Here is a 24,529-nt window from a genome sequence, read left to right as displayed (position 1 = left end):
CATGGCTGCGCCTCGTCCGATTCTCTTCAATAACCTCCGCCCAAACCACGATTTACCAGCAAACCACGGCAAAAGATCACGTAATTACGACAACGAGTAAGGTCATAATGGACATTTGGGTCACGAACTTTGAGTCTAAATTGTAGGGGAGATCCCCCTCAATTCTCTATCACCAAAGCTTTTTAAACGCACTTCGCTCACCCCATCGTACCCAGAAACAATGGCCAACACATCCACTAATGGCCGCCGCCTTGCCTCCGCCCTCCTCCTCCTCGCCGTCCTCGCCCTCGGCCTGATCCCCAATGCTTCCGCTGAGCCCGCCCCGGCCCCACCGGCATGCGGGTCCGAGTCCCGCGGCGGGTGCCACGATAGGAGCGAGGCCCTGAAGCTCAAGGTGGTTGCGATCGCGGCCATCTTGGTCACGAGCATGATCGGGGTCGGCCTGCCGCTGTTCTCCCGGGAGGTCCCCGCGCTGAAGCCCGACCGGAACCTGTTCGTCATCGTCAAGGCCTTCGCCTCGGGGGTCATTCTGGCCACGGGGTACATGCACGTGATGCCCGACTCCTTTGATGACCTGCGGTCCGAGTGCCTGCCCGAGGTCCCGTGGAGGAAGTTCCCGTTCACGACGTTCGTGGCGATGCTCTCGGCCTTGATCACTCTGATGGTGGACTCGTACGCCATGGCCTACTATAAGAAGATCAATGCCAAGATAAGTGGTGATGGCGGCGACGGTAATGGCCAGGCGAAGGACGCGGTGGCGGGGTTAGAGCACGGAGGGACCGATGCACATGCACATGGCGGTGCTGGTGGTGCGATTGATGGGGAGAAGGCGCAACTGCTTAGGTATAGAGTGGTTGCTCAGGTACTGGAGTTGGGCATCGTGGTGCACTCAGTGGTGATCGGCCTCTCGTTGGGGGCCTCCGATAATCCGTGCACGATCCGGCCGCTCATCGCCGCTCTCTGCTTCCACCAAATGTTCGAAGGGATGGGCCTCGGCGGGTGCATACTACAGGTACATCAACACGAGAACCCGTTATTCGTTCAAAACTATTTCGTGTATTTTTGGCAATGATTGGATGCTAACATGAACGAGGCGACATGACGCGTGACCGACAGGCGGAGTTCGGGCTCTCGGTGAAGTTCATCATGGCCTTCTTCTTCTCGGCCACGACCCCGTTCGGGATCGCTCTCGGGATCGGCCTGTCGAACGTGTACAGCGACAGCTCCCCGGCGGCCCTGATCGTGGAGGGGCTGCTGAACGCCTCGTCGGCGGGGTTGCTGAACTACATGGCGCTGGTGGACCTCCTGGCGGCCGATTTCTTGGGGCCGAGGCTGCAGGCCGACATGAAGCTCCAAACGTGGTCCTACGTCGCGGTCCTGTTCGGGGCGGGATTCATGTCCTTGATGGCGAAATGGGCTTAGCTTGATTTTTAGTGAATTAGGTGTTTTATTCCTTTTTGTCTTGATCGAAATCCGTATGGGTGGAATTATTGTAATTTTTTTTTCAGAGGGAATGGAATTATTGGTGGTGAAAATTATCATTTGGCGTTGATATTTCTTAAATCTCAAAAACTTTTTGTAGATGTTGAATCTGGCCGCCATCGAAAATCGAGCCCGAGGCTCGAATTCTTCTAGCCCGATAAGAAAACCCGGACCTTATCAAATCGATCTAGTTTGGGCTGAGCCGGGCTCTAAAATAAATTTTTTGGTTTTTTTTCTATTGTGTGCGCACTTGATCCGTCGAATTTTAAGATCCAAAAACACAAATCTCATATGAAATATGCGTACAGTATTTTAAGTAATTTACACTGTAGTACCGAGGTATCTATGAGTTTCAAACGATGTCACAGATAAAACCTGAAAAATCATTGCACAAATGATGATAATAACTCTTCATCAAGATCTAACATCTGTAATCAAAAGTTATATGAAACCCCACAACTGATCCAAGTTAATATGCAATCATCGGCTACCACAGTGCATGAGAGACGTCACACATCCAACCTTTTTATTTAGATCATAAAAAAAAACTTTGCCTAAGTTTTTACTCAATCATGAAAAAACATGCCTCTACTTTTTAAAATAAAAAGTTTGGTACCTCGACTTAGTAAATTTGTACATTCATTTACAAGATTGTCATTTCTCTTTTCAATAATGCCCTCTGAATCTCCTCACACCCACCCACGTATGAACTATAATCAACAAGACACGAGCCACAGACCCCCATCAGTTGCCACAGCCCCTGCGGCCGAGGTCTCCGGCTGCTTGCCTAGTCTCCTTCGGCGCTACCTTGAAGCTACCCATCCCAAATTTCATCATCCTAGCCCCGTCGTCCCCCACGATCGCCTCTCCATCTCGCGGAAGAGAGAGGGGGGCCTGACATAGCAATGAAGAGAGAGGAACAGGTCCAACATGGCAACGGGCAACGTCGGCGGAGTTTTTAAGACGGCGGAGATGGTGGCCGACTGCAAGGGAGGGCAGCGACGGAGCTAGGTTGAGAGTTCAGATCGTAGGTAATATGAGACTGGGGTTTTGGGGATCTTTACACAAGGAAGGATAATTAGTCATTTTAATGGGACCAAAGTATGTAATTTGTATTCTTGAAAGTAGAGGTATGTTTTTTTTTTTTTGTCATGGGGTGAAAATTGAAGCATATGTTTGGTATTTTTCCTTTTCTTGCTTGTTGCTCCAAAACCAAAAGGTGGGTTTTTTGGATTAGGATCTATTCCTCTGCCATTTGATTGAAAGATCTAAGGATAAACAATACTGATTAGGCTTAAGAATGATGCTGAGTTGGCTTATTGAAATAGAGGGGCTACGAAATTTGCTGAGCTAGCTTCTATTTATTGAATTTTTTTTTGTCGAAATTCAATTTATTGAAGTTTAATCGTCTACAAGAATAGGTTTTTACTAGTCTACTTTTTCCATGCTATCACATGGGTCTTGTCTTTTTTAATTTTTCATAAATTTGTATTACCAATGTTCCTTCTCTAACTTTGCATATTTAGCTTGTATGAGAATATAACTTTTTTGGAATTACAGTAATGACAATAATCATGATATCTGATATATGAAGTAGAAAAACAATTGAAAAAAGTTGTCACGTGAAAACAATAAATATTGGTAAATACATAAATTGAATTGTCTTAAGTATATGTTATTCATATAAAAAATTTGATATGTCATATATTACTGTATATACAAAAGTTAAAATGAATTTTATATCGAGTCATTTCATTTATAATTTGACACGACTACTTTATCGCCATCTTCTCTGAAAACACAAATAGCAAATATTGTATTTAATCACGTGTTGTATTATACAAAAAAAAAACAGTATTTTAATTATACTGTCTATGTTATGAAGTAGACTCGTATTTATATTATAATTATAGATGTATGTCCAGCACCAAAGCATACTATGCACAATAAAGTAATATTTATCTGCATACTGTATTATTTGATTGAAATTTAGCCTACTCTCGGCTGTATTACAGATTGTATTGTACACAAGAAAGTCTAATTTTGTCCCGATTTTTGTATAGGGATAGATTTGTAGTATTTTCTCTTTACCACATAATATGATATGCACAACAAATTTAAACTTATTCAAATCTATAACTATGGATATTTTCTCATTACTAAATAATATCTCGAAAGTTGGATTCACATGATGTTTTTTATTTATTTATCAGAATCAAGTATATTAGAGATTTTATGAATACAAGACACTTAGATAACTAAATTAAGTTCAACGAAAAAAACTTTTAAACATTATCATCGACAAACTTTAAGAAAAAGCCTTTTAATTTTGTTGATGACATACTACTATTTACAAAGAGGGAAAATAAATTAAATGTCTATCTTTTACATAGTAATTCAACTAAAACTTAATTCAAATGAACCAAAAAGAAAAATGACATAATTAATTTGATTAATTTAAATGCTCATAAGTTGCAAAGTATTTAGCATAATATTTTGGATTAGATAGTATTAGTTTAACTGTGCACTTCAATTAGTTCACTTTCTTTTACGTGCAGAATAATTAAGACATTTATATTTGCAAATAGTTCTTTTGGCCGAAATATTTGTAGATAGTTAATAACTGAAAAAATAAACTAAAAGCAAAAGTGCAATACTCAAGGCACGCGTTCAGCGCACACATCACTCCTACCGCTAAGCAAGAACTACAAATTATGGCGGGACAAATAGCAACGCCAACTCATTTCAATGCATTAACTCGTCAGTCTTTCGTTTATTGCAGAGGGTTTCTAAGTGCTTTTCTTTTAACCACTTCCATTGAAGACGTCGAAATTAGGGATAATCGATTCCTAGTCTAGTTCGATTCCAAGGCGGAACTGGGAATCATATCGAGAGGACCGATTCCCAAAATTGGAAATAGGGACCGATTTGCTAGAAAGCGGACAGACCATCGTCCAATTATAACCGGCACTTAAGGTTAGTTCACATTTGAAATTTACTTCAATAATGATTCACTTAAAGTTTAGTTCATATTTTACTGATTTTTTTGAAGTACATGTAGTTGGTCCCGTTTCCCCTTGAAACCAGGAATCGGACCGCCCGACCACAGGTTCCACTCCTAGGAATCGAAAATCGAACCACCACACTCCTAGGAACCGGTCCAAACTAGCCAGTTTGGTCCGGTCCAAATGGTTTCCAGTTTGGACGGTTTGTTTTGCATACCCCTAATCGAAACCCTAATTTGGCCAATTGGGTGAGAAAGAGCATATCCTTCTTCTATATGTGTCCAATTGATTTGACAAAAACCCTAATCCCCAATTTAATCGAGCGTCTTTTATCTCCTCATCTTGTTTAGTTTCCCCTAAAGGATGTCGGTTTGGGAAACCGTTTCTAGGTTCATGTTCATGATCGATCCGTCATTCGCCACGTTGGATCCTTCATTCAAGCGACGTTCACGACTATCCCTCCTTATTCGTTTTAATGAGGAAAAGCCATCGGAAAGAAGATGAGAGTACCGATTTGAAATTTTACAATGGAAGCATAAAAATACGAATTTCACGTATAGCAACCGTATACCAACCTCATTATACGGAAGCATAAAAATTTAAACAAAAAAGACAAAAAGAAGGGCAAGAAAAGGAAATTACAAAAAAAAAAAAAAAGCTACGTGAAATTTGGGCCACGAGCACGAAGGTTGACAGAAAGAGAGAGAGAGAGAGAGGCACAAGCAAAGAGCTTTCCATTCCTCTGTTTCTCCGCCCAAACACCATTCTTCTTGTGCACTCTCTCTCTCTCTCTGCTGCGGGGTTGAACAACCAACGCCTCTCCCTCTCAATTTCTCCGCCCGATTCACTCTCTCCCTCCCCGTATAAAACATCACCCTTCTCTCTCTTTTCCCTTCGCTCTCCTCTCTCTCCCTCTCTCTCCCTCTCTCTCTGTCTCTCGTCATTTCTTGCGGGTTCTGCTGCAACATCTCCCATGGCCGCCGCGGTTTTCCAGGGATTCGGGGCTTCCACGGCTCTGTCGCTCTCCAAATCCTTCGACTCCAAAAGGGTCAAGCTCCCCTTCGGCAGATCTCTCTCGGGTTCGCTTCTTTTTCCCGGGGCTTTTCCTTGGCTCTGGTTTCTTGGCGCTGCTCCGTTGCGAATTTCGTAAATTAGTCCTCGCTTGGTCACGGACGGAGCGTAGCTGGCATGTTCATCGGATTGTGCCTTTTGGGTCGATCTCTATAGTTCGAGAAATGAAAGAAATGCGGTTGATTGATTCACATGTTTAGTTAAGAGGGAGAGCCGAATCGCATTGCGTGGGAATGCTGGAACATGATTTCCTTTCTTGGTATTGATTACTTCTTCTTTTTCTTTGTTCCTGTGCGCTTTTGATGTAGAGAGAAGAGCAAGTTTTGTTGTGGTCGGATCTGATGGGAGAGTGGTTTCTGATTCGAGGCGTGCCCAAAGGCTCGTCACCAGTGCAGTTGCAGTTAATTTCTTTCTCTCTCTCCCTCGTTTCTTGGTTCTTTTAATTTATCGAATTTGGTATTCGAGCTTGAGATTCGGTTCATGTTTTTTCTTGTGGCTGTGTAGACGAAAGCGGATGGCGCGGCAGCGACTTCGGCATCCAAACCCGGGTACCTCATTCTTTTCCAATCACAATTGATTGCTGTTGTGGTAGTCTCTGGTTTTACATTTATTTGCATTTCCTGTTCGAGTTCATTCTTTCATTTTGTGGGAAACTTGCTCTACTGTCCCCTTCCTCTTTAGGTAAGTTTACATCATCAAGTAGCCCTTTTTTTGCCGAGTATGTTCAACAAACCAGACACTGTCTCTAATCAAGCTTTTTAATCACATTGTTTTAGCATTTCTATTAGTAATTTGGTGTGTCAATTCTCTGGGTTCTAGAGGATGGTCTGATGTTATTCTCTTCATTCTGGAAAAGAGTTGGGACCGTTAGTCCTCTATAAATTGCATTTGTTTAGGCAAATAGGTGAAAGTTTGAAGCATGATTGGAAGTTTGTTTGCTTATGTAAAGCTTTGATTTTTTGTGTCGATTGTTGGGTAGCGTTATCTTTTAGTCCCCTTAGACTTTCCAAGTCTGATGAAGACATAATCCTATGTGATTGATGTGATTGTCAGATGACGGTGATAGATAGCTTAGCTGGGTAATATCTACTGTGAAGCATCGTTGTGGAGACATGCTAACAATAAGTTTTTCATAGGTTCTGCTTCCCCTAGATGTAGGACCGACAACACACTTAGCTTACGTTTGGAACGATACAGCTCGATCGTGTGAATGAACATCAAATGATAGAGATATTGCTTGCAAGTCAAGCTAGGATAGCTGTTGGCACAAATGAGCTTTTTCCCCTTGTGTCGCAATTCTATGGTACAGCCCCACATGACTTCCGCAAAGTTCATATTATGTTTTAACGTTACGGTTTGTAAAGTATCCTTCACTTTGAAGATGCCTGAGAAAGAATCAAATTAGAAATATTCTGCAAAACTAAGTTCTCATTTTGTGTGCTGACTTTGATAGAATGTAGCGTTATGAAGAAAGAATCAGATTGCAGCTTCCAGTGATTTCATCCCTTAAGAACTTTTGCTCCCAAGGAGCAGATTCTCATTTTGATTTGAGTAGTAAGATGACAAAAGCTAAGTTGAATATATCTGGGAAAACTACAGAGGGCGGTATCACTGCACCACAAGTCAGTCCGTAATTGATCCTCTGTCCACTCCAGACTCCCGCATTAACGAACCGTGTGAAGTTACTCAAACCTACCTATGTGCTTTCACTAGCTAATGCCATTAGAGAATCAAACTGTTGCATTATTCCGGGCCCTTTTGGAGGTCCATGCTTCAAAATATGACCTGCTTTCAGAGGCTTCCTCGTTCTGTGGAGAACCTCCAAAGTGATTTCCAAAAGGTCTTGATTAACTCTCTCTCTCTCCCTCTATACAGCATCGATTGCTGAATTATCTTCCACTTAAGTGAGATGAGTTTCTTGTCATTATCACTGTTGCCCTAGAAGAAAAGCTCTTTGAATCCTAGAAGGTGAGCACACCCGTAGACCCAATAAAGATTTATATGTTTAATGCACGGAATTACTCTCTGTCACAGGATGGAATATTCGAATTAGAGATCAATGTTAGTGTCTCATTTCCTGATTATTATGTGCCAGATGTGAAAAGTACCATTTGCTTGTTTTGTGGGATGATAGGCATATTGATCGTGTTTATGCAATGTGCCGTTTGCTTTCCATTTGCATTTTTGCTGCGTATGCACATGGTATATATTGATGCAGAGGATGAATTTTCATTTTTCTTGGAGAGAGAAACTGCGTATATAATTTGCTTAAATATGTGGTTCTGTGTCGTGGTAGTGTAATATGGATGAACTTTTGTCTCCTGTGGACATGCATTTTCCTAATTGAGTACTGAAGCAGTTCTAGATTCAGATTTATCTCTGCATTGGTTTTTAAACCATTGATAGTATCCTTCATTCGTTAAGCCATAGCTTTTCCCTGTCTGGGATGTAGGAACTTGTTCTGTATGATGTTTATGCCATTTCCTTTAACAGGTGATATTCAAGCTTCGTTTTACTGTATGTTTCATCCCTCATCTCAAATTTTAAAAAACTAACTAGGCCTAGCCAATAAAAGCTTTTTCCAGACTTTACATATTTACGGTATAATATTATCAACAAAAGCACTGTCCTTGCATCTACACGGATCTGCATTTCCATGTTTTAGGAGTCATTCTGATAATACGATCTGATTGAGAATCCAACCGAGTCTTTGTATTTGATTACCAGGCATGAGCTTTTGCTTTTTGAAGCTCTTCAAGAAGGTCTGGAGGAAGAAATGGAGAGAGATCCCCATGTCTGCGTGATGGGTGAAGATGTGGGTCATTATGGAGGATCCTACAAGGTCACTAAGGGACTAGCTAAGAAATACGGCGACCTTAGGGTTCTTGACACACCCATTGCTGAGAACTCCTTCACGGGAATGGGAATTGGAGCTGCCATGACTGGCTTGAGGCCGATCGTGGAAGGTATGAACATGGGGTTTCTCCTTCTCGCATACAACCAAATTTCCAACAACTGCGGCATGCTTCATTACACTTCTGGAGGCCAATTCAAAATACCAATAGTTATACGCGGCCCTGGTGGAGTCGGGAGGCAACTCGGAGCTGAGCACTCACAGCGTCTGGAGTCGTACTTCCAGTCCATCCCTGGGATTCAAATGGTTGCGTGCTCGACCCCATATAACGCCAAGGGCCTGATGAAAGCCGCAATTCGGAGCGACAATCCTGTTATTCTGTTCGAGCACGTCTTGCTGTACAATCTCAAGGAGAGGATTCCCGATGAAGAGTACGTGTTGTCCCTTGAGGAAGCCGAGATGGTCAGGCCCGGAGAGCACGTGACGATCCTGACGTACTCAAGGATGAGATATCACGTGATGCAAGCTGCGAAAACTCTGGTGAACAAGGGCTACGATCCGGAAGTGATCGACATCAGGTCGCTGAAGCCATTTGATCTTCACACGATCGGGAATTCCGTGAAGAAAACTCACCGTGTGTTGATCGTGGAGGAGTGCATGAGGACGGGTGGGATCGGCGCCAGCTTAACGGCAGCTATCAACGAGAACTTCCACGACTATTTGGATGCCCCAATAGTGTGCTTGTCTTCTCAAGACGTGCCGACCCCATACGCTGGGACATTGGAGGAGTGGACGGTCGTTCAGCCCGCACAGATCGTGACGGCAGTTGAGCAGCTCTGTCAGTAACTAAACGGCCAAAGGAGGCGCCACAGGCTGCGCCAACAAGCCACCCGTGTCCTTTTTCCTATTTATAGCAGCATAATTCTTTCTGAACCGTCTTTTGAGCTCATGGTCATCTCCTTATGATAATTGAAGTATTTTCTGTGGAAACTTGCAAGTTCTTGACCGTCATCTGAGGCAATAGTTTGGTGTTTTTCCTCGTTTAACAGGCACATAGGACCTTAACTTGTTTGTGATTTGCCTTTCCATTGCGTAACCGCGATTACATTACATATAGTCAGGATTTGTGTTTTGTATGTGATGGACTACATTACATATAGTCAGGATTTGTGTTTTGTATGTGATGGACGTTTGTTTCGTGAAAAATGATTGATTTGAACAAAAAATTTCAAGAAAAATCGTTTGTATCGTTTATAAAATTGAATAAAATATTTAAATATAAATTATTATCGGTAATGAAAATATTTTTTATCTTGATGCAATTGATTTAAAAAATTATTTTTTAAATTATTCATTTTGGATAATCAATTGTATTATGATAAGCAATTGTATTATCGATAATCAATGAAGCGGTTCTCCCGACATCTATTGTATTATCATTGACTTTCGTGGGTCTGTTCTTTCAAGACATATCTATATCGGGAAATAGAGGTACAATTGCTTATCATAAAAACATTTCAAATTATTGACGTTAAAATAAGAGTGATTAAACATAATCTATATATATATATATATATATATATTTATGCTACTATTTGGGTCATTTTGGACGTACGTTGATTTCACTAGGACGTATTAAGCTTGCTCGTATTTGCTTGTTATGGTGCTGATGAATTACTCCGTGACTGTGCAAAATGAATAGTATGATAGACGAATTTAGAGTAGACAATTTTGGAAGAGGCTAAATTCGTATAAATAATATGCAAATATCAACACATCAATCATACGTCTCGTGATGAATATTTACTTGAAGATAAGACGAGTTTCAACTTCTGTTATACGGATGGAGTCTCAAGCATACGCTTCATTATAGTCAACTCGACTCATAACAATAATAGTATGCTTTAAATAATATTAAAAAATAGGGTCAATATTACGAAAAATCCCAAACTGGTATACTCGTGACAATTTTATCCCCCGTTAAATTTTATCATCAAATTTCTGAGTTGGATAACACGTAATAGTTGACTGGTGTACTGGTTTGGGGTTTAGTGTATCAGTTTATGATTTTTTGTGATATTAATTCAACTTAACGAAGGGTAAATTCGTTACAAACGTATCAATTTGGGATTTTTTATGGTAAAAAAATTAGTTTGGGAGAAAAAGAGTAGTGAGAAATACGCATATTTTTTTTGGTCAAAGATAGGATAATGAATGCGAGGATAATTTAGGAAGTTTAAATGAATGATTTAAAAAATATTTTCTTAAATTTAATCGCTTGTAGATGATGAAAGAAATTTCATTGATTAATTATTTTAAGTAATACAAGCGAACATTTTTAGGAAAATATTTTTCGAGAAACAACCGGAACCTAAAAGTGAGAAAAGAGATAAAAAGTGAGTTGTTATTTATGGAACGAGACAAAATTGTATTTGGCAATAATATATGGGCGCATAGTAATATCACAAAAAACCCCCAAGCTATGCTTACTTTTTTTATGTGTCACAAATACCCCCGGCTTTTTTTTTTGTGTAGGGAAAAAACCCAAACTTATGCACTCTCTATTTCAATTCCATCCATCCAGTAAATTTGTCACACCGTTATAAGTTCGGGGGTTTTTTTATGACACTAGAAAAAGTTCGGGATATTTGTGTCGCAATGGGAAAAATTTAGGGTTTTTAAAAGAAAAATTCGAGACATTCGTGTCGCGACGGGCATAGGTCTAGAAATTTTTTTTTTTGGTGGCGTTAACCCTAGATATATTGATGATAATAATAATCTAATTTTATGTGTGAAAAAAAAAGAAATAATAAAATTAATCTTATATCTCAAAGGGGATAAAAAAATATAAGAATAGTGTAAAATATCTCACATATCTCTTGCCTCCTTCGTCCCCGTTTCTCATTAACTCTTCTCCCCTCTTTTTGCCTTCTTCGCTCGCACGGCGCAGCCGCCCCCTCCCTCGCCGCAGCCAAACCCTCGCCGCCATCGCCATCGCCGCCGCCGGCCCTCCCCCCGCCCGACTCCGGCCTCCGCCCCGCCGCCCCCCCGCCGGCCGCAGCAGCCCGGCCCGAAGCGACCCAGCTCCGTCTCTCTCGCTTTTGCCCCCCCCCTCTCTCTCTCTCTCTCGCTCGCTCGCTCGCTCGCTTTCTCTCTCTCTATCCGTAGCGCAACCCTAGCTCCGCCTCTCGATTTCCCTTCGCGGCCCGCCGACCTCCCCGATTGCCGGCCCTCCTCTGCCGTCCGACGCGCCCGGCCCGCCGATTCTCCGTCGGAAAACAAGGTGAGTCTTCGTTCCTCCTCCTTTTTGTGTGCGGGGGGTGGGGGGGGGGGGGGGGCTTGTAAGATCGCGAGATGCGCGGCGCCAATTGCCCGCCGCCGTGTGCGGGATTAGAACGCCGGCGCGCTGCCGTCCCCCGGTGGTGGTGGCGGTGGAGGGGGGGCGGGTTTTTCTTCGCGCGATGCGGGGCAGGGGGGCTTGATCCCCGTGCCCGTCCCTAGGGTTTTCGGGAGTGTGCCTTTTGTTTTCGTGTCTCCCAAAGCTTGGATTTTTCTCTGGCTGGAATATGCGATTCTTGTGTGAGTGTGTCTATTATCCTATAGCAGTCAGCTCGCAACAACTGACGCGGGATTTTACCCTAATTTTCATCCGGCTGGAGTTTATACCCTAATCCCATAGAGAATATATATTTTATTCCTGTTTTCAGATTTCTCTGGGTGTTTCGTTGTTTCTTGAATCTCGACTATTTGTTAGTTCTGCAGAGCTGGATTCAACCTCATCCTGGTCTAAGATTCTTTGAGCTCAAATTTCACAGTTTGTTTCTTTAGGAGTTTCTGTTGGCTTAGGTGATGTTTGACAGACACTTAACAATACCTTTCCCACTGTTGAATTGCGAATCAGCGTGTGTATTTGGTATTATTGGCACTCTTGGAACACTCTGTTCTTTATTATCTTGTTTTTTAACTTAACTGGAAAAGGGTGATCGAGGTACTTCACTTTGATCAATTTCTAATGAAGAGAACCAACTTGAGTCACTGCTTATTATCGTCCCTAGTTGAATTAGATAATCTATCAGTTGGTATACTTGAAACATGACAGAGGTACACAGAATTCGTAATTTGAAACACAGGAAAAAAGGAACACTAAATAGGAATATATCAGACCGAACTCCCAAATTGTATAGATAGAAATAGTCGGCTTGCTGAACTAATGTACTTTGACCCTGAAGCTCCAACTTAAGAAATAATAGAGATCACATCTTCTAAGTAACGCGAATATACTTGTTAACTACCTCGTTATTTTTAGTTTCTGTCGTTGTGTAGGTAGCTCTTTTGAGCTCGGTCTTTTTGTACTTTTAGATCCTTTCTATCTTCTGGGATGTAAATGGGAGGCATGCCGTTGGTGCTCTTAAAATACTTATAAAACAAATGAGAATACTGTTTTATTTTAAGAATCTGTGGATCCGCTCTAGTTTGCTTGTCAAAAGTCTAGGAACTTAAGAGGCATATCCATAGCATGATATTAACAGCAAATAAGCGCAAAATTATGTAATTTAAACATATCGTAGTAAATAAGAACTGTATCGTATGTGTGGTGCACACCATGGAATTGGCTTAGTGGTTGAAAAAGGACTTGTTTGTGACAGGTTTGGTTCACCACATCTTACACACATTTCCTTGTTGAGCCATCCTCTCCAGTTTTGCTCGCTTCTTGCTTGGTCCATAAGGTTACTGGGTATTTATTGGGATCAAGAATTACTTATCTAATGTAGGCTTTCTGTCATAAGGATTATTTTGCATGGGCGAGCGTGTGCGTGTGCATCTGTATAGAGAGGAGAGAGAGATGATAATAAGCATTGGTAGTCTGTGTTGATTGTTACAACAACAAAGCAAGTCTTATCTCACTAATTAGGATTGGTTATATGAATCCTTTTAGGTTATGCGCTTAAGTCACGTGCTTGCTTATGTACCTAGTTTCCTGTGAGATCCTAGTATCCTGTATCCTTGTTGTTTCTTTCCATGTTGTTGTAATTTCTCTGTCCTTTTAAGTTTTACCCTCTCTATCCCATAATCACATCTCGCCACCACCTCAAGCTTGCTTTCTCATCTTGATTTGGGTGCACTCACTTTTCCACCAGTATTTTCATTAATAATATCGTCCTTTTCTCAAATGCTCACAATTCCAGCAAAGCTGTCTCATCTATGCTATAGTCATTGTCCTTTTGTTAGGCTTCAATTGCTAGCTTACCCATGTCATAAGCATAATGCTCGATGCTAGGTACAGGAAGATTAATATACGAAATTAGTACATTAAATTATGTGACAAATAGCTAGGGGGAATTTTCTATAAGAGCGTATCTCATAAGTTAGTATATCAATTTTGTAAATCTATCTTAAGATGCCTAACATTGTTCCCAGCCTTATCGTCCTTAGAGTTGGCACAGTTGGTTGGGGTTGTCAGGGCATTCCAACAGAAGAGTTGTAGGTAACCTGTTCAGTTCCCCCAACTTTGTGGGAGCAACTTCGGGTTAGGGCCACTTGCATAGGTTAAAGGTCCGGACTTAAGCGAATCATGAAGTTTGCATGGTGTTTTTTTATAGCTCTCCAGACAACTGGGCCTTCGTTCTTGCCCCTAGATTACAAAAAGAATTGGGATTTGATTGTTATTGGGGTTTTGTTAAATTCCCTTTCTCTTTTTTAAGTGGGATATCATATTCTCTTTCAGAGAGTTTCCTGTTCAACTACGTGCCTTGTTTACAGGTTCTATTACAACTGGCGAATGGGTTTTTTTTAGAAGAGTCTTCATGTATGATTGTAATTGTTTCTTTTTAGTAGAGTTCATTAATTATTGAACTTTAGCAGGTCTTTGCATTTGAATCGTGTGCTGCAATTCTTCTCATGGGTGTGATGCTTAGAAAGCTTCAAGTGTGATGCTTAGAAAGCTTCAAGTGTGATGCTTAGAAGAATATATTTGTTTTGAGTTATTGAGTGATTACTCTTCATGTTTTATATTATATTGGGCTCACTATTATGGAAGTCATTGCGCTACATGTCAATGAGTTGAGCTCGAGTCTAGAATTGTATTGGTTTGACAAATCTTGGTAACAACCGTAATGGTGGCTCTAACCCTTAATGCTGCAATACCATTTCTTGTTGCTATATTGAGACTTTTATCTGTCATTTGTTTTTGTCGATTACATCTATAGATATCATATCTTAGTCTGAATCAGTGAAGGTTGATAGATGACTATAAATCATTGTTTAGATAAACTAAATGGCTGGCTACATCGGAGGAGAGTCTTCTTCGCAAGGACTACAGCAGCAACAGCAAGAAGAAGGTATGGGAGGTCGATGGTACTTGTTGCGAAAGGAGATTGAAGAGAATTCGCCTTCGAGACTAGATGGAATTGACCTCAAGAAGGAGACCTATCTACGGAAGTGCTATTGCACCTTTTTGCAGGATCTTGGCATGAGGCTCAAAGTGTAAGCTTTATTGTCTTAATTGTCTTGTTCTTATTCTCAAAGTCAATACTTCGCTGTGTTAGGTTTGCAATTCTACTTCGAGTTATTGAGAACAGTAATTCAGTATCTTTGTGAAAATCTTTGGGGCTAAAAGATATTAAAAATTTTATGATAATGATATCATTGTTCGTGCCAAATTGCCAATTTGTTCTTTAATCATAAAGACTCCAAGTGCAGGATGCCCTTTTCTCTTAATTCCGGATTTTTGTAGTTTTGTTATCAATGCTTTACTTTAACCTTTTCTGAAGTATTTGGAAGCTTAGGTCTGGGATGAGGAGGGAGAAAGGTGTCACATTGTTGTTGTTGTTGCGGGTGCTGTTGTTAGAAGACGTAATAACATTGTAGCTATTTAAGCTAAACTAGTGGTGTGGACATTCTCTCCAATATAGGAGCATAAATGTAGGTTTCACGGGGATTTTAACTGGATAGCTGTGGGCAAGGGAAAGAGGGTGGACATGATAGACCGATAATTTTGGAGCCTTACTGGAAACCATTTCTTTAGGTTGTTGAAGTGATTTTTGGGTGGTGGTGTTGAATGTTATTTGTACAGAGAACCTTTTACTGTATTAATGGCTTTTTTATGATTTTTTTTTATATAGTGGGAGAAAAACAGAATAATTTTTTTGGGGGTGATTTTCCCTTTTTGGGAGGGGGTTAGTTTCGAGGGGGTTTTAAGTGGGCTGTTGTGCTTGTGAAGGGGTGGCCCGATGAACTAGAAACTTGAAGCTTGATTGGGAGCCCTTTTCTTAGGTTATTTTTGTGATCATTTAGCTTGTTGATATCTTCTTTGCCGAGAGAAACTTAATTTATGCCTTATTACCATGTCAGTACGCCAAGTTCTGCAAATTGTTTCTATGTTATTAGTAACTGTTATGGCTTGCAGGTTGTTGAAATATAATTATTCGTTACCATGTCAGTAGACCAAATTGTTTGGGTAAGGTTTGTGAGTTGTTACCCTCTGAAATCCTAGATCTACGTCTCCATTCTTGAATTAGAAACCTAAGTTATTTGTTCATTACCATGTCAGTACACCAAGTTGTGGAAACGGTGTTTACGTTATTAGTAGTGGTTAAGGCTTGTGGGTTGTTGCAATATGATTATTCATTACCATGTCTATATACCAAGTTGTGCGGGTAAAATTTGTGAGTGTTGCCCTCTGGAATTCTAGATCTATTTTGTGTTGCTAATAGGTTGTTCAAATTACTTGGATGAACGACACACTAGAGCTTCATAATCATTGGATGGAGCTCACCCTGAATCCTATTTATGGTTTCGTCTTGACTATTTCTTTAGGTTATATCGAATATGCGATAAAAGCTTCTGCATATGATCTTATTTACATCAGTTGGCCATTACAGACAAGAGGTCCAACTTTTTCGCTCTGGAAAAGTCTAGTAGCCTTGTTATTACATGCTGCTGAATTATGTTGTACATATGTGGATGTGACTGGAACTATTGTGGTTTATTGTTTAGGCCTCAAGTAACAATAGCTACGGCAATTATATTTTGTCATCGGTTCTTCCTCCGACAATCACATTCAAAGAATGACAGAAGGGTCAGTATGCAATCTTTATAGTATTTCTGTTGTCTATTTGGTTATTTACATAAATGCATTGTGCATTAGCATTTGCATATATCATTTTCAAGATTGATTATTGGATGGCTGTCTTCTTCAAGCAAGCAGAAAACTGACTTTGGGATGTGGATTAATTTGTTGAGGTAAAAAGATGGCATTATATACTCACATTATGAAGAAAATTTATTAGTATGGAGTCAATTTAACCTGCTGTGGTTTTGAGATTTACTAGAAACAATCCTGAATGCATAACTACGTAGATATATGTAAATCCCCTCCCCCCAGACCCAACCAAACAAAAGAATGCCCTACATGCGCGTTATATATGGATGGAAAGACATGACAATTGTGAGCACTATATTATTTTGGTTGATGATATGGTCATTTTTAGACTTTTAGCTATTTTCCCAAGCTAGATTATTAAAAATAATGTGTCAACCTTAAAGTTGAGGCCTTGTCTTATGTTTGATGTACTTATGTTGGGTTTTGTTAACAAGTGCTCCTAGGGTACTAGTTATTAAGTTAACTAAAAGTGGAAATAATACCTCCAAGACACTTTGAAGATGGAGAAATTACATATTGTTATAAAGTCACTTTATTCAAGTGGTAAATTTTAAATTTCCAAAGCATATTCAATAAGGCTTAACAGGCGCCCAAGGGGCACTCTTAACATTTCCATTATGTTAACTAGAAAATAAGCCTGAGAATTGTTGCGAAAGTTTTTATTCTCTTTATCAAGAATTTTTTGACATGTCATTATATAGTCATGTAATAGTCAGCCATGGGTTTAAGTAAGAGACATAATCTTAGGGAAACTCTTAGAAAATTGATAGAAATGATGAACTTACGGATTGATAAATGAAGTTTTGATGATTTAAAGTGAGAATAGACAACATACTTACAGTTTTCATGATTATTTGAAATGCTAAATAGAAAAATGAAATAAGTACTTTTTCCTTGATACCTTAAAATCTTGCTCCATAGAATTTAGTGAGTTATGCTGTACCTTTTTCATTGAAAACTAATTGTGGTTAATAACATATGCATATCTGGTGGAGTTTAGGTTTGAAATAAGTAATAATGAAAGTCGTGCTCCCACCAAATTTTTTTAATTTGTATGCACTCATCCCATTATATATTTACCTTAAGGGACTCGTCAATTAAAAGTAAACTGAAAAGATAAATATGAGCAATCAGCTGACATGAAAATTACGAAAAGGGAAAATAAATACAAAACAAGGAAAAAGAATGGGAAAAATGAAAGAAAATGTAGATTATTGTTGGTGACTGGTAAATTGGAACATGGCATCTAGATGAAGGGAGAACATGTCACCACTGGACAGCTTATTTATGATTGGTTAGGTATGGGAACTATGTACATAAAAAGAGTTTAAAGTGGACCAAACCGAGGACATCAGGGCACTGGGTATATGTCTGATGGACCAGTCTCATGGTCCCAGACCTTTCATCTTGTGAGAAGCCCACCCAGTTAAAACTCCTTTATTGCATTGTAGATAGTTAGAAAAACAGAGGGGTGGGGAAAGAGGGAAAAGGATAAGAGGGGTGGGGAAGGGAAGTATAATGGCTATCTTAATTTGAATGACTGAAAATAATATGATACTGAAATTATTGGCTCTTTGACGGATCAGACAATGTGGTCTGGATGAACTCACTTAAAGAGCTAGGTGTGATGAACTCTCCTTTTATGACAATCTACGACCATTGTAAGATATTATGAAGTGTTTCGATGTTTCTGTTGAATATTTGACATTTTGGAATTCGAATAACCTTGTTTTGTGAGGCTGGTTCTTTGTATAGTGCTACAATGTTAATTACCAAATCTCTATCTGCTCAGATGAGATAGGATAAATTAGGCTAGTCGGAATTATTTTCATTTTGTTTTTCCAACTGGACCACTATCACCTGTCATCTTTTGGTGTTGAGTTGTGCTGATCCTGGGTTCCCTTGCTGTAGATTTTCAAACTTATGCTTCCTTATGAAGTTGGCATTCTGGGTACTGGTAACTCAGAGCATTTCTATTTTTGGACATTGTCATGCATGTCTTTGTTTCATTAGTTGTGTTTTTATGTCTGTCTTTTTCTGTTGATGGCATTAATTGCTTTAGGCCCATAATTTCGGCCTTGATGAAATCATGCTTTCAAGAAAATCTATATGGAGTGGTCTAAAATGGCACTTGTCTCCTGGTGACTTATTACTCCTGAATTAGATTTCCTAACTAATGGGAAAAAAATTAGGGTGATTTTTCTTTATTTGATTGGTCTCATTTTCAATGCTTCACAGACAATTGCAACTGTGTGCATGTTCCTTGCTGGGAAAGTTGAAGAGACTCCGCGCCCACTGAAAGATGTTATACTTGTTTCTTATGAGATAATCCATAAAAAGGATCCTGCTGCAGCTCAGAGGATCAAACAGAAGGTTTTCCTTAACTTGCCATTTTGTTTTTGAAGAGATTAATTCTTGCCTGTTGGGTTGTTGCGAGTTCTTTTGCCACTTCTTACTGTCTTGAATTTGCTTGTGCTGCCTAAGTAGAATCTGTTCATGTTATTGTGTACTGAAGTCTAATTTTACTGTTTGTATCATTGCACAGTTATAAGATAGGGACTATCATATCGTGTGTTCATCTGTATGAAAAGAAGGATCATTCTTGAATTTGTATAGGCACTGCATAGTATGCCTATGTTTGAGCGAACTTGGCTGACAAACATGACCCATGCTGCTGTTTTTTGAGAATGTTCGTCAATATTAAGTTGGGAGAGAAATGATATGGGAGAAACGCGAAAGGCAATGCCTACATATTGTTTAAATGTATAATGAAGGAAATTGATGTGGAGAGGAAAGAAGATAGGACTTGAAAGCTCTTTGTATTATATTTTATGAAATTAGACTGGTAATACTGCAGTATACATGCCTTGGGAAATTGATTTACTTCATTTCCTTCCAAAGTCGGGAGGAAATTGAATGTCTCACTAGGAAATATTCCATCCATTTCTGTTCATTTCTCTCTTTGTTACAAGAACAGAGGAAATGTTCCCTTTAGAATTAGTTCCTCCCACTTACCTCCACTTCCCTCTGTTTAAACATAGCATTAATGAGATTATCCCTGTGTCATTCCCATTTCTGCATAATCAGTGGTGCTATTGAACAAAAAATCGTGTATTTTTAATGTCCTCTTTCGTCATTATATTTGTCAGCATCACGTGATGTCTTGATTTCCCTTGGCCTTTTCAATCTAAATCTGAATGTTCAGGGGTTGATACTTGTTTGGAATCTCTCTAAAAGTAAAGTTTTAGAGTTTTCTTCTTAGAATCCTTGTATAAAGCTATTGGCAAATTCAATTTCAATAACTGTGGTCAGTTTCCTGCCAAGGTTATATGGCTTCCTAATGTTTTGCCCACGATATCTTTCTTTAAATGGGCCGCTTATAGAAACCTCACTTCCGAGAACCCCAGGAAGTGGAATTTTGTTCTAATTGATCTGTGTTGCTTGTGCAAAGTATCTAGGGAACACATGTATCACTTGCTTATTTATTGTGATTTGCTCAAAATCTTTGGCATTTCCTTTTTTCTGGTATATGTCGGGGTTACGCAATAGTTAGTTCTGCAGTTGTCTTCTTTGTGCTCTCCTTTTGAAATTGGTGCGGAGTGCTGCTCCACTTTGCCAAATGTGGTGCATTTGGAAGGAACGAGATGGGAGACTAATTAAGGGATCTGAATCTTATCTTAATTTCTTTTTTCCTGATTTTAAAAATATGTGGACTTCATGTTTTAATCTGTTTATGGAGTAGTGTGTGCATTAAGTTTCCTTTTCCTGTTTTTGTATATTCCTATTGTACTTCTATTGAAGAACTTTATCTTCCTAAGAAATATTGTGATTTCCCTTAGTTTTGGATGCTCTGACACTCATGGTTCTGTATCTTGCGCAGGAAGTATATGAGCAGCAGAAAGAGCTAATTTTACTGGGAGAGAGGGTTGTACTTGCCACCTTGGGATTTGACCTAAATGTTCACCATCCGTACAAACCTCTTGTTGAAGCAATAAAGAAGTTTAAGGTTGCGCAGAATGCACTTGCTCAAGTGGCATGGAATTTTGTGAATGATGGGTATGATTGAGATTCGTCTCTTTCGTTTCAAGTCTCTGATAATTCCAATTCAGTAGTCTCTTGCCTTTATGTTCTTTCACACACTGTAAGGTGGCTTGCAGACTGAGGACATCGCTCTGCCTGCAATTTAAGCCCCATCATATTGCAGCAGGTGCTATATTCCTTGCTGCCAAGTTCCTCAAAGTGAAGCTCCCATCAGATGGTGAGAGGGTCTGGTGGCAAGAGTTTGATGTCACCCCACGTCAATTAGAGGGTTGGTGTCCTCTTTTAAATTTTTCTGTAAGGATATTGTGGACACTTTGGGGCCTCTGTTGAACAGGCTCTCAGTCCCATATTGCATGTAGACATTGATATTTCATCGCATTCAAAATAAGTCCATTGGGTTACTTATTTCTAGGAGTGATATCACATTGGTTTGTCACGGATGTCTTTAACCCCACACTCTTTATGATGCACCGTTGCCTGTATCTTATGTTTTGACTCATACATCGCAATGTGGGTTCATATCTGCCTTTTTCTTACTATGCAGAGGTTAGCAATCAGATGCTGGAACTATACGAGCAAAACAGGGTTCCTCCATCTCAAGGGAGTGAAGTTGATGGAAGTGGCGGTGGCGGTGGGTCAGCTCATCGGCCCTCTTCAAAAGTTTCAGGGGCAAATGAGGAGCAGGCCTCGAAGCAAGTGTCCTCACGTGCTGCACTTGACCATTCGGTCTCTGACTATCATGGGTTACATCAGAGACCTGCTCAAAATCATGGTGCCGATCATGCTGATGTGGGTAGTGTTATTACTGATCAAAGGGTTGATGTGGGAGCTAAAGAGAACGCAAGAGAGCATCCCGATCAATTTCCTGGTAAAGACAACACGAGAGAGCATCTTAACAAATACAAGGCAGATTCGGAACATGTTTTTGGAGAAGATCAAGAAAGAAGTAGCAAAAGAAATGATTTTACAGAAGAAGGGGAGTGGATAGACGCTGCATCACGTAAATCAGTTGTCAATCGAAATCCAGAACTCCGGGAAGGATCAGTTGGTCAGTCGCCAAAGGAAGCCATCAAGATTGATAAGGACAGGGTTAAGGCCGCGCTTGAGAAAAGGAGGAAGGAGCGTGCAGAAACGACAAAGAAAAAGGATGTTATGGATGAGGATGACCTGATTGAGAGGGAGCTAGAGGATGGTGTTGAGTTGGCAGTGGAAGATGAGAAAATCAGGAGGGAAAGAAGACCAAGCTGGTCTAGAAGTGACGAGCTTGATCATGAAAAGGACCATGAGGATATGGGAGATGGGAAAACCCTGATAACAAAGGGTCAGTCATCAAGAAGAGCAGAAGGCGAATATGCGGAGGAAGGGGAAATGCTGGATGATGCTTCACCTATGCCGAACTCACGCAAAAGAAAAGGAAGCCCAATTGATAGACAAATAGAAGGAAAGAAGCGGCATGAACACCTATCAAATTTGAACCGAGAAACTGGAGATGACGGACACAGGATGGGTCGCGTTGGTTATGGAGAGAAGGATCATAGAAGGCATGGCCCTGAAAATGGCTATACTGCAGAGAGGGAGCACAGAAGACATGCGTTAGAGACTCATCGATCATGATGGTGTGGTGCGTATTCCTTGTCGAGCAATGTCAGATTGCATTGTTTTAGTGGGCAGTATTAGTATGTCACGTATTGCAACTGACTGTATTGGGCACATTATTATACCGGAGGACTTGTCCATGGATTGAAGGGACTTGCTGCATGCAGCAACTGTGGGACATCTCCGAAGAAGCCAAGAGTTTTATTTACTGATTTGTTTCTTTAAGTCGGAGTAAGGAACATATGCCGTATTCAAACTTATTCCTGCATTTGGGATTCCTGCGTCACGTCAAAATGTTGTGCATGTCGCTGCACCTACTGATGATATGTGTCCGACACTTACTGGGTTTGAGCTAATGCTTATCACTATACCCGATAGTGTTGCTGAGATTCCTTAATTGTCGATAACTATACGTACGCAAGCTGTAAGATCATGTATTAAATGACAATTTTTCGCTAGTCTTGATGCGAACTGTATGAAGAGCAACTATATCTCTCCTTTCTGAAGTTCTATGTTGTAAATGGGAGGCACCCCCTTTGGTGCTCTATTTAATGGGGTTCCGACTCGTAAGAAACAAAAAGGGTAAGTGAGATTGGGAGTAATTATAGGCCTCTTCATTAGCCTGAACTGTGTCAGTCTTTAGCCCAAAAGCAATGACATGTCTTCATTATAGGACGGATATTCATCTTTTGCCTTTTGAGTGTTCATTACAGGACAAAACCCAGTTTGGGAATTTTTCAGTCTAGAGAGTAATGTCTTTTGCCCACCTATGTCAGGCGACACAGCAAATACTATTATCCTTTCAAAATGATAGTATCTGCCATCTGAGTGGATGAGAACATCATATACTTAAAAAACAACCGAAAGGCTCATGTGAACTTGGCATGTGTACTCTCACTATTCAGGCTACAGATGACCTTAAGAAGACATGGAAACCCAAAATGTGCAAAAGCGAAGCGTGGGAAATCGAACTCGTAAAGTCATCTTGATTTTAATGCCATTTGATCGATGATGGAGCTTAGTTCCCCAACCTGTAAGATACTTAACAGTGAGCACATGTAAATGTTAGGTGCGAATCCTTAGGCCCGTCAAATGGGTGGGTCGGGTCGCTAAATTGTCCCACTCAAATTGATCTATTTAATCCGTTTTGACATATTTCCATGATCTAGTGACTTATGTTGGACTCAACTCATACGCGACCCGATCCACATTGTTAAAAACAATTTCATATTTAACCAAATCTTGAAAAATTCATATCTAAATTGAAGTGAGAGCTCGGAGAGAGCGAACACAAGACCGAGTGAGGGCGACAAAAGGAGAAAAAGAGAGTCATAGAAATATTTTGGATATGAGTAAGCTGTGAACCCATTAAAACATATGTTATTTTGGGCCTTTTCCCTTTCTAAACCTATTTACTGATGTAACTAACTCATCTAACAACTCAGCTTATCAAATAGAGTTAAGAAATGGATTTATAACCCATTTTGACAGGCCTGCGAATCCTATCATGCGCGACTCTAAGTACTCTTTTTTTCTTTGTAGAACCACATTGTCTGGAGCGGACTATCAGCATAATCATTTTCTCTGGGCACCATCGCGAGGGTTCCATGCTAGTTAAGGAACATTCTTACTTGTCACCAAGCAATACCCTATCACCATACCCTCGCCGAGGTGTTAGGAACCCATTCACCAAATGTAAATACACACATTACTAAGTTAAGCGGGCGCAATCTCGTATTTCGAAGTATTGGCCTTTACCCCTAAACTGTCACGTGGTGTATGACTAGTACTCATTTACCTAATGAAAAGTACATGGACCCCTCTAATCTTTACTATTGCCGACTCCTACAATTTGCAAAGGATATAAATTTATATTATATGTACAATTTGTGGAATTAGAACAAAATCAGTGTGTTGGAGACTGACATTTCCAACAGTACCGACCCCTTAGATGGGGATCAAAACGTCATCATCGTCCTGAATTTCTTTATACCCTAGTGGCAATTTTCTAAGTTATTTACATAACTCGAGATAATTATCATAGAAGTGCGAGCTGATTAAACTAATCGAAGCATAAAAATCAACGAAGGCTAGACAGCTAATCGGTAATTTATGTCGAATAATCTGTTGAGAAGCTCCCTTTCTTCCTTAATTAATCACACGCACTGATTATAAGATTGATAGCCAAACTAATTACAATGCCAAAAGGCCATCAAATTGGGGACATAAATAAATTATTCTAGAATAAATTAAAGGTACAAAATGAATGTCCTAGAGATCCGTAACTTCTTCTTTTCCGCGCACTTAGAGGTACCAAAA

The 24,529-nt window shown here is 40.1% G+C and overlaps 3 protein-coding genes across 4 annotated transcripts; all 3 read left to right on the top strand.

Annotated features, from left to right (window-relative positions):
- Positions 1–220: 220 nt before the first annotated feature.
- On the top strand, positions 221–1,449 carry LOC115693646 (fe(2+) transport protein 1-like). The gene is made up of 2 exons (XM_030620680.2): positions 221–1,012; positions 1,117–1,449. Exons 1-2 carry the CDS (start codon positions 221–223, stop codon positions 1,420–1,422), a joined length of 1,098 nt encoding a protein of 365 aa, XP_030476540.1. The 3' UTR covers positions 1,423–1,449.
- A 3,801-nt stretch (positions 1,450–5,250) lies between these two features.
- Positions 5,251–9,402, top strand: LOC115693641 (pyruvate dehydrogenase E1 component subunit beta-3, chloroplastic). Its single transcript, XM_030620669.2, has 4 exons — positions 5,251–5,566; positions 5,867–5,958; positions 6,063–6,106; positions 8,286–9,402. The coding sequence occupies exons 1-4, from the start codon at positions 5,461–5,463 to the stop codon at positions 9,256–9,258; spliced, it is 1,215 nt and encodes a 404-aa protein (XP_030476529.1). The 5' UTR covers positions 5,251–5,460; the 3' UTR covers positions 9,259–9,402.
- Positions 9,403–11,518: 2,116 nt separating this feature from the next.
- On the top strand, positions 11,519–22,716 carry LOC115693640 (cyclin-T1-5). Of its 2 annotated transcripts, none has more exons than XM_030620666.2 (7): positions 11,519–11,695; positions 14,678–14,895; positions 16,408–16,489; positions 18,812–18,946; positions 20,454–20,629; positions 20,731–20,882; positions 21,159–22,716. In XM_030620666.2, exons 2-7 carry the CDS (start codon positions 14,687–14,689, stop codon positions 22,226–22,228), a joined length of 1,824 nt encoding a protein of 607 aa, XP_030476526.1. In that variant the 5' UTR covers positions 11,519–11,695; positions 14,678–14,686; the 3' UTR covers positions 22,229–22,716. The 2 variants fall into 2 exon arrangements, with proteins under 2 accessions (XP_030476526.1, XP_030476527.1); XM_030620667.2 differs by lacking the exon at positions 11,519–11,695 and adding an exon at positions 12,243–12,258.
- The last annotated feature ends 1,813 nt before the right edge of the window (positions 22,717–24,529 follow it).

This window comes from Syzygium oleosum, unplaced genomic scaffold (genome assembly GCF_021117445.2).
Source record: "Syzygium oleosum isolate NSW1041296 unplaced genomic scaffold, Sole_v2.1 Sole_v2.14, whole genome shotgun sequence".
In the NCBI taxonomy this organism is placed as follows: Eukaryota; Viridiplantae; Streptophyta; class Magnoliopsida; order Myrtales; family Myrtaceae; genus Syzygium; species Syzygium oleosum.
This window is presented reverse-complemented; position numbering and strand designations above follow the sequence as displayed.

Coding starts and splice junctions, on each gene's coding strand:
- LOC115693640 (XM_030620666.2), top strand. CDS start 14,687: ATGGCTGGCTACATCGGAGGAGAGTCTTCTTCGCAAGGACTACAGCAG. Junction 18,947..20,453: donor CTCAGAGGATCAAACAGAAG/GTTTTCCTTAAC, acceptor TATCTTGCGCAG/GAAGTATATGAGCAGCAGAA. Junction 20,630..20,730: donor TGGAATTTTGTGAATGATGG/GTATGATTGAGA, acceptor GGTGGCTTGCAG/ACTGAGGACATCGCTCTGCC.
- LOC115693641 (XM_030620669.2), top strand. CDS start 5,461: ATGGCCGCCGCGGTTTTCCAGGGATTCGGGGCTTCCACGGCTCTGTCG. Junction 5,567..5,866: donor CTTCGGCAGATCTCTCTCGG/GTTCGCTTCTTT, acceptor CTTTTGATGTAG/AGAGAAGAGCAAGTTTTGTT. Junction 6,107..8,285: donor ACTTCGGCATCCAAACCCGG/GTACCTCATTCT, acceptor TTTGATTACCAG/GCATGAGCTTTTGCTTTTTG.
- LOC115693646 (XM_030620680.2), top strand. CDS start 221: ATGGCCAACACATCCACTAATGGCCGCCGCCTTGCCTCCGCCCTCCTC. Junction 1,013..1,116: donor TCGGCGGGTGCATACTACAG/GTACATCAACAC, acceptor CGTGACCGACAG/GCGGAGTTCGGGCTCTCGGT.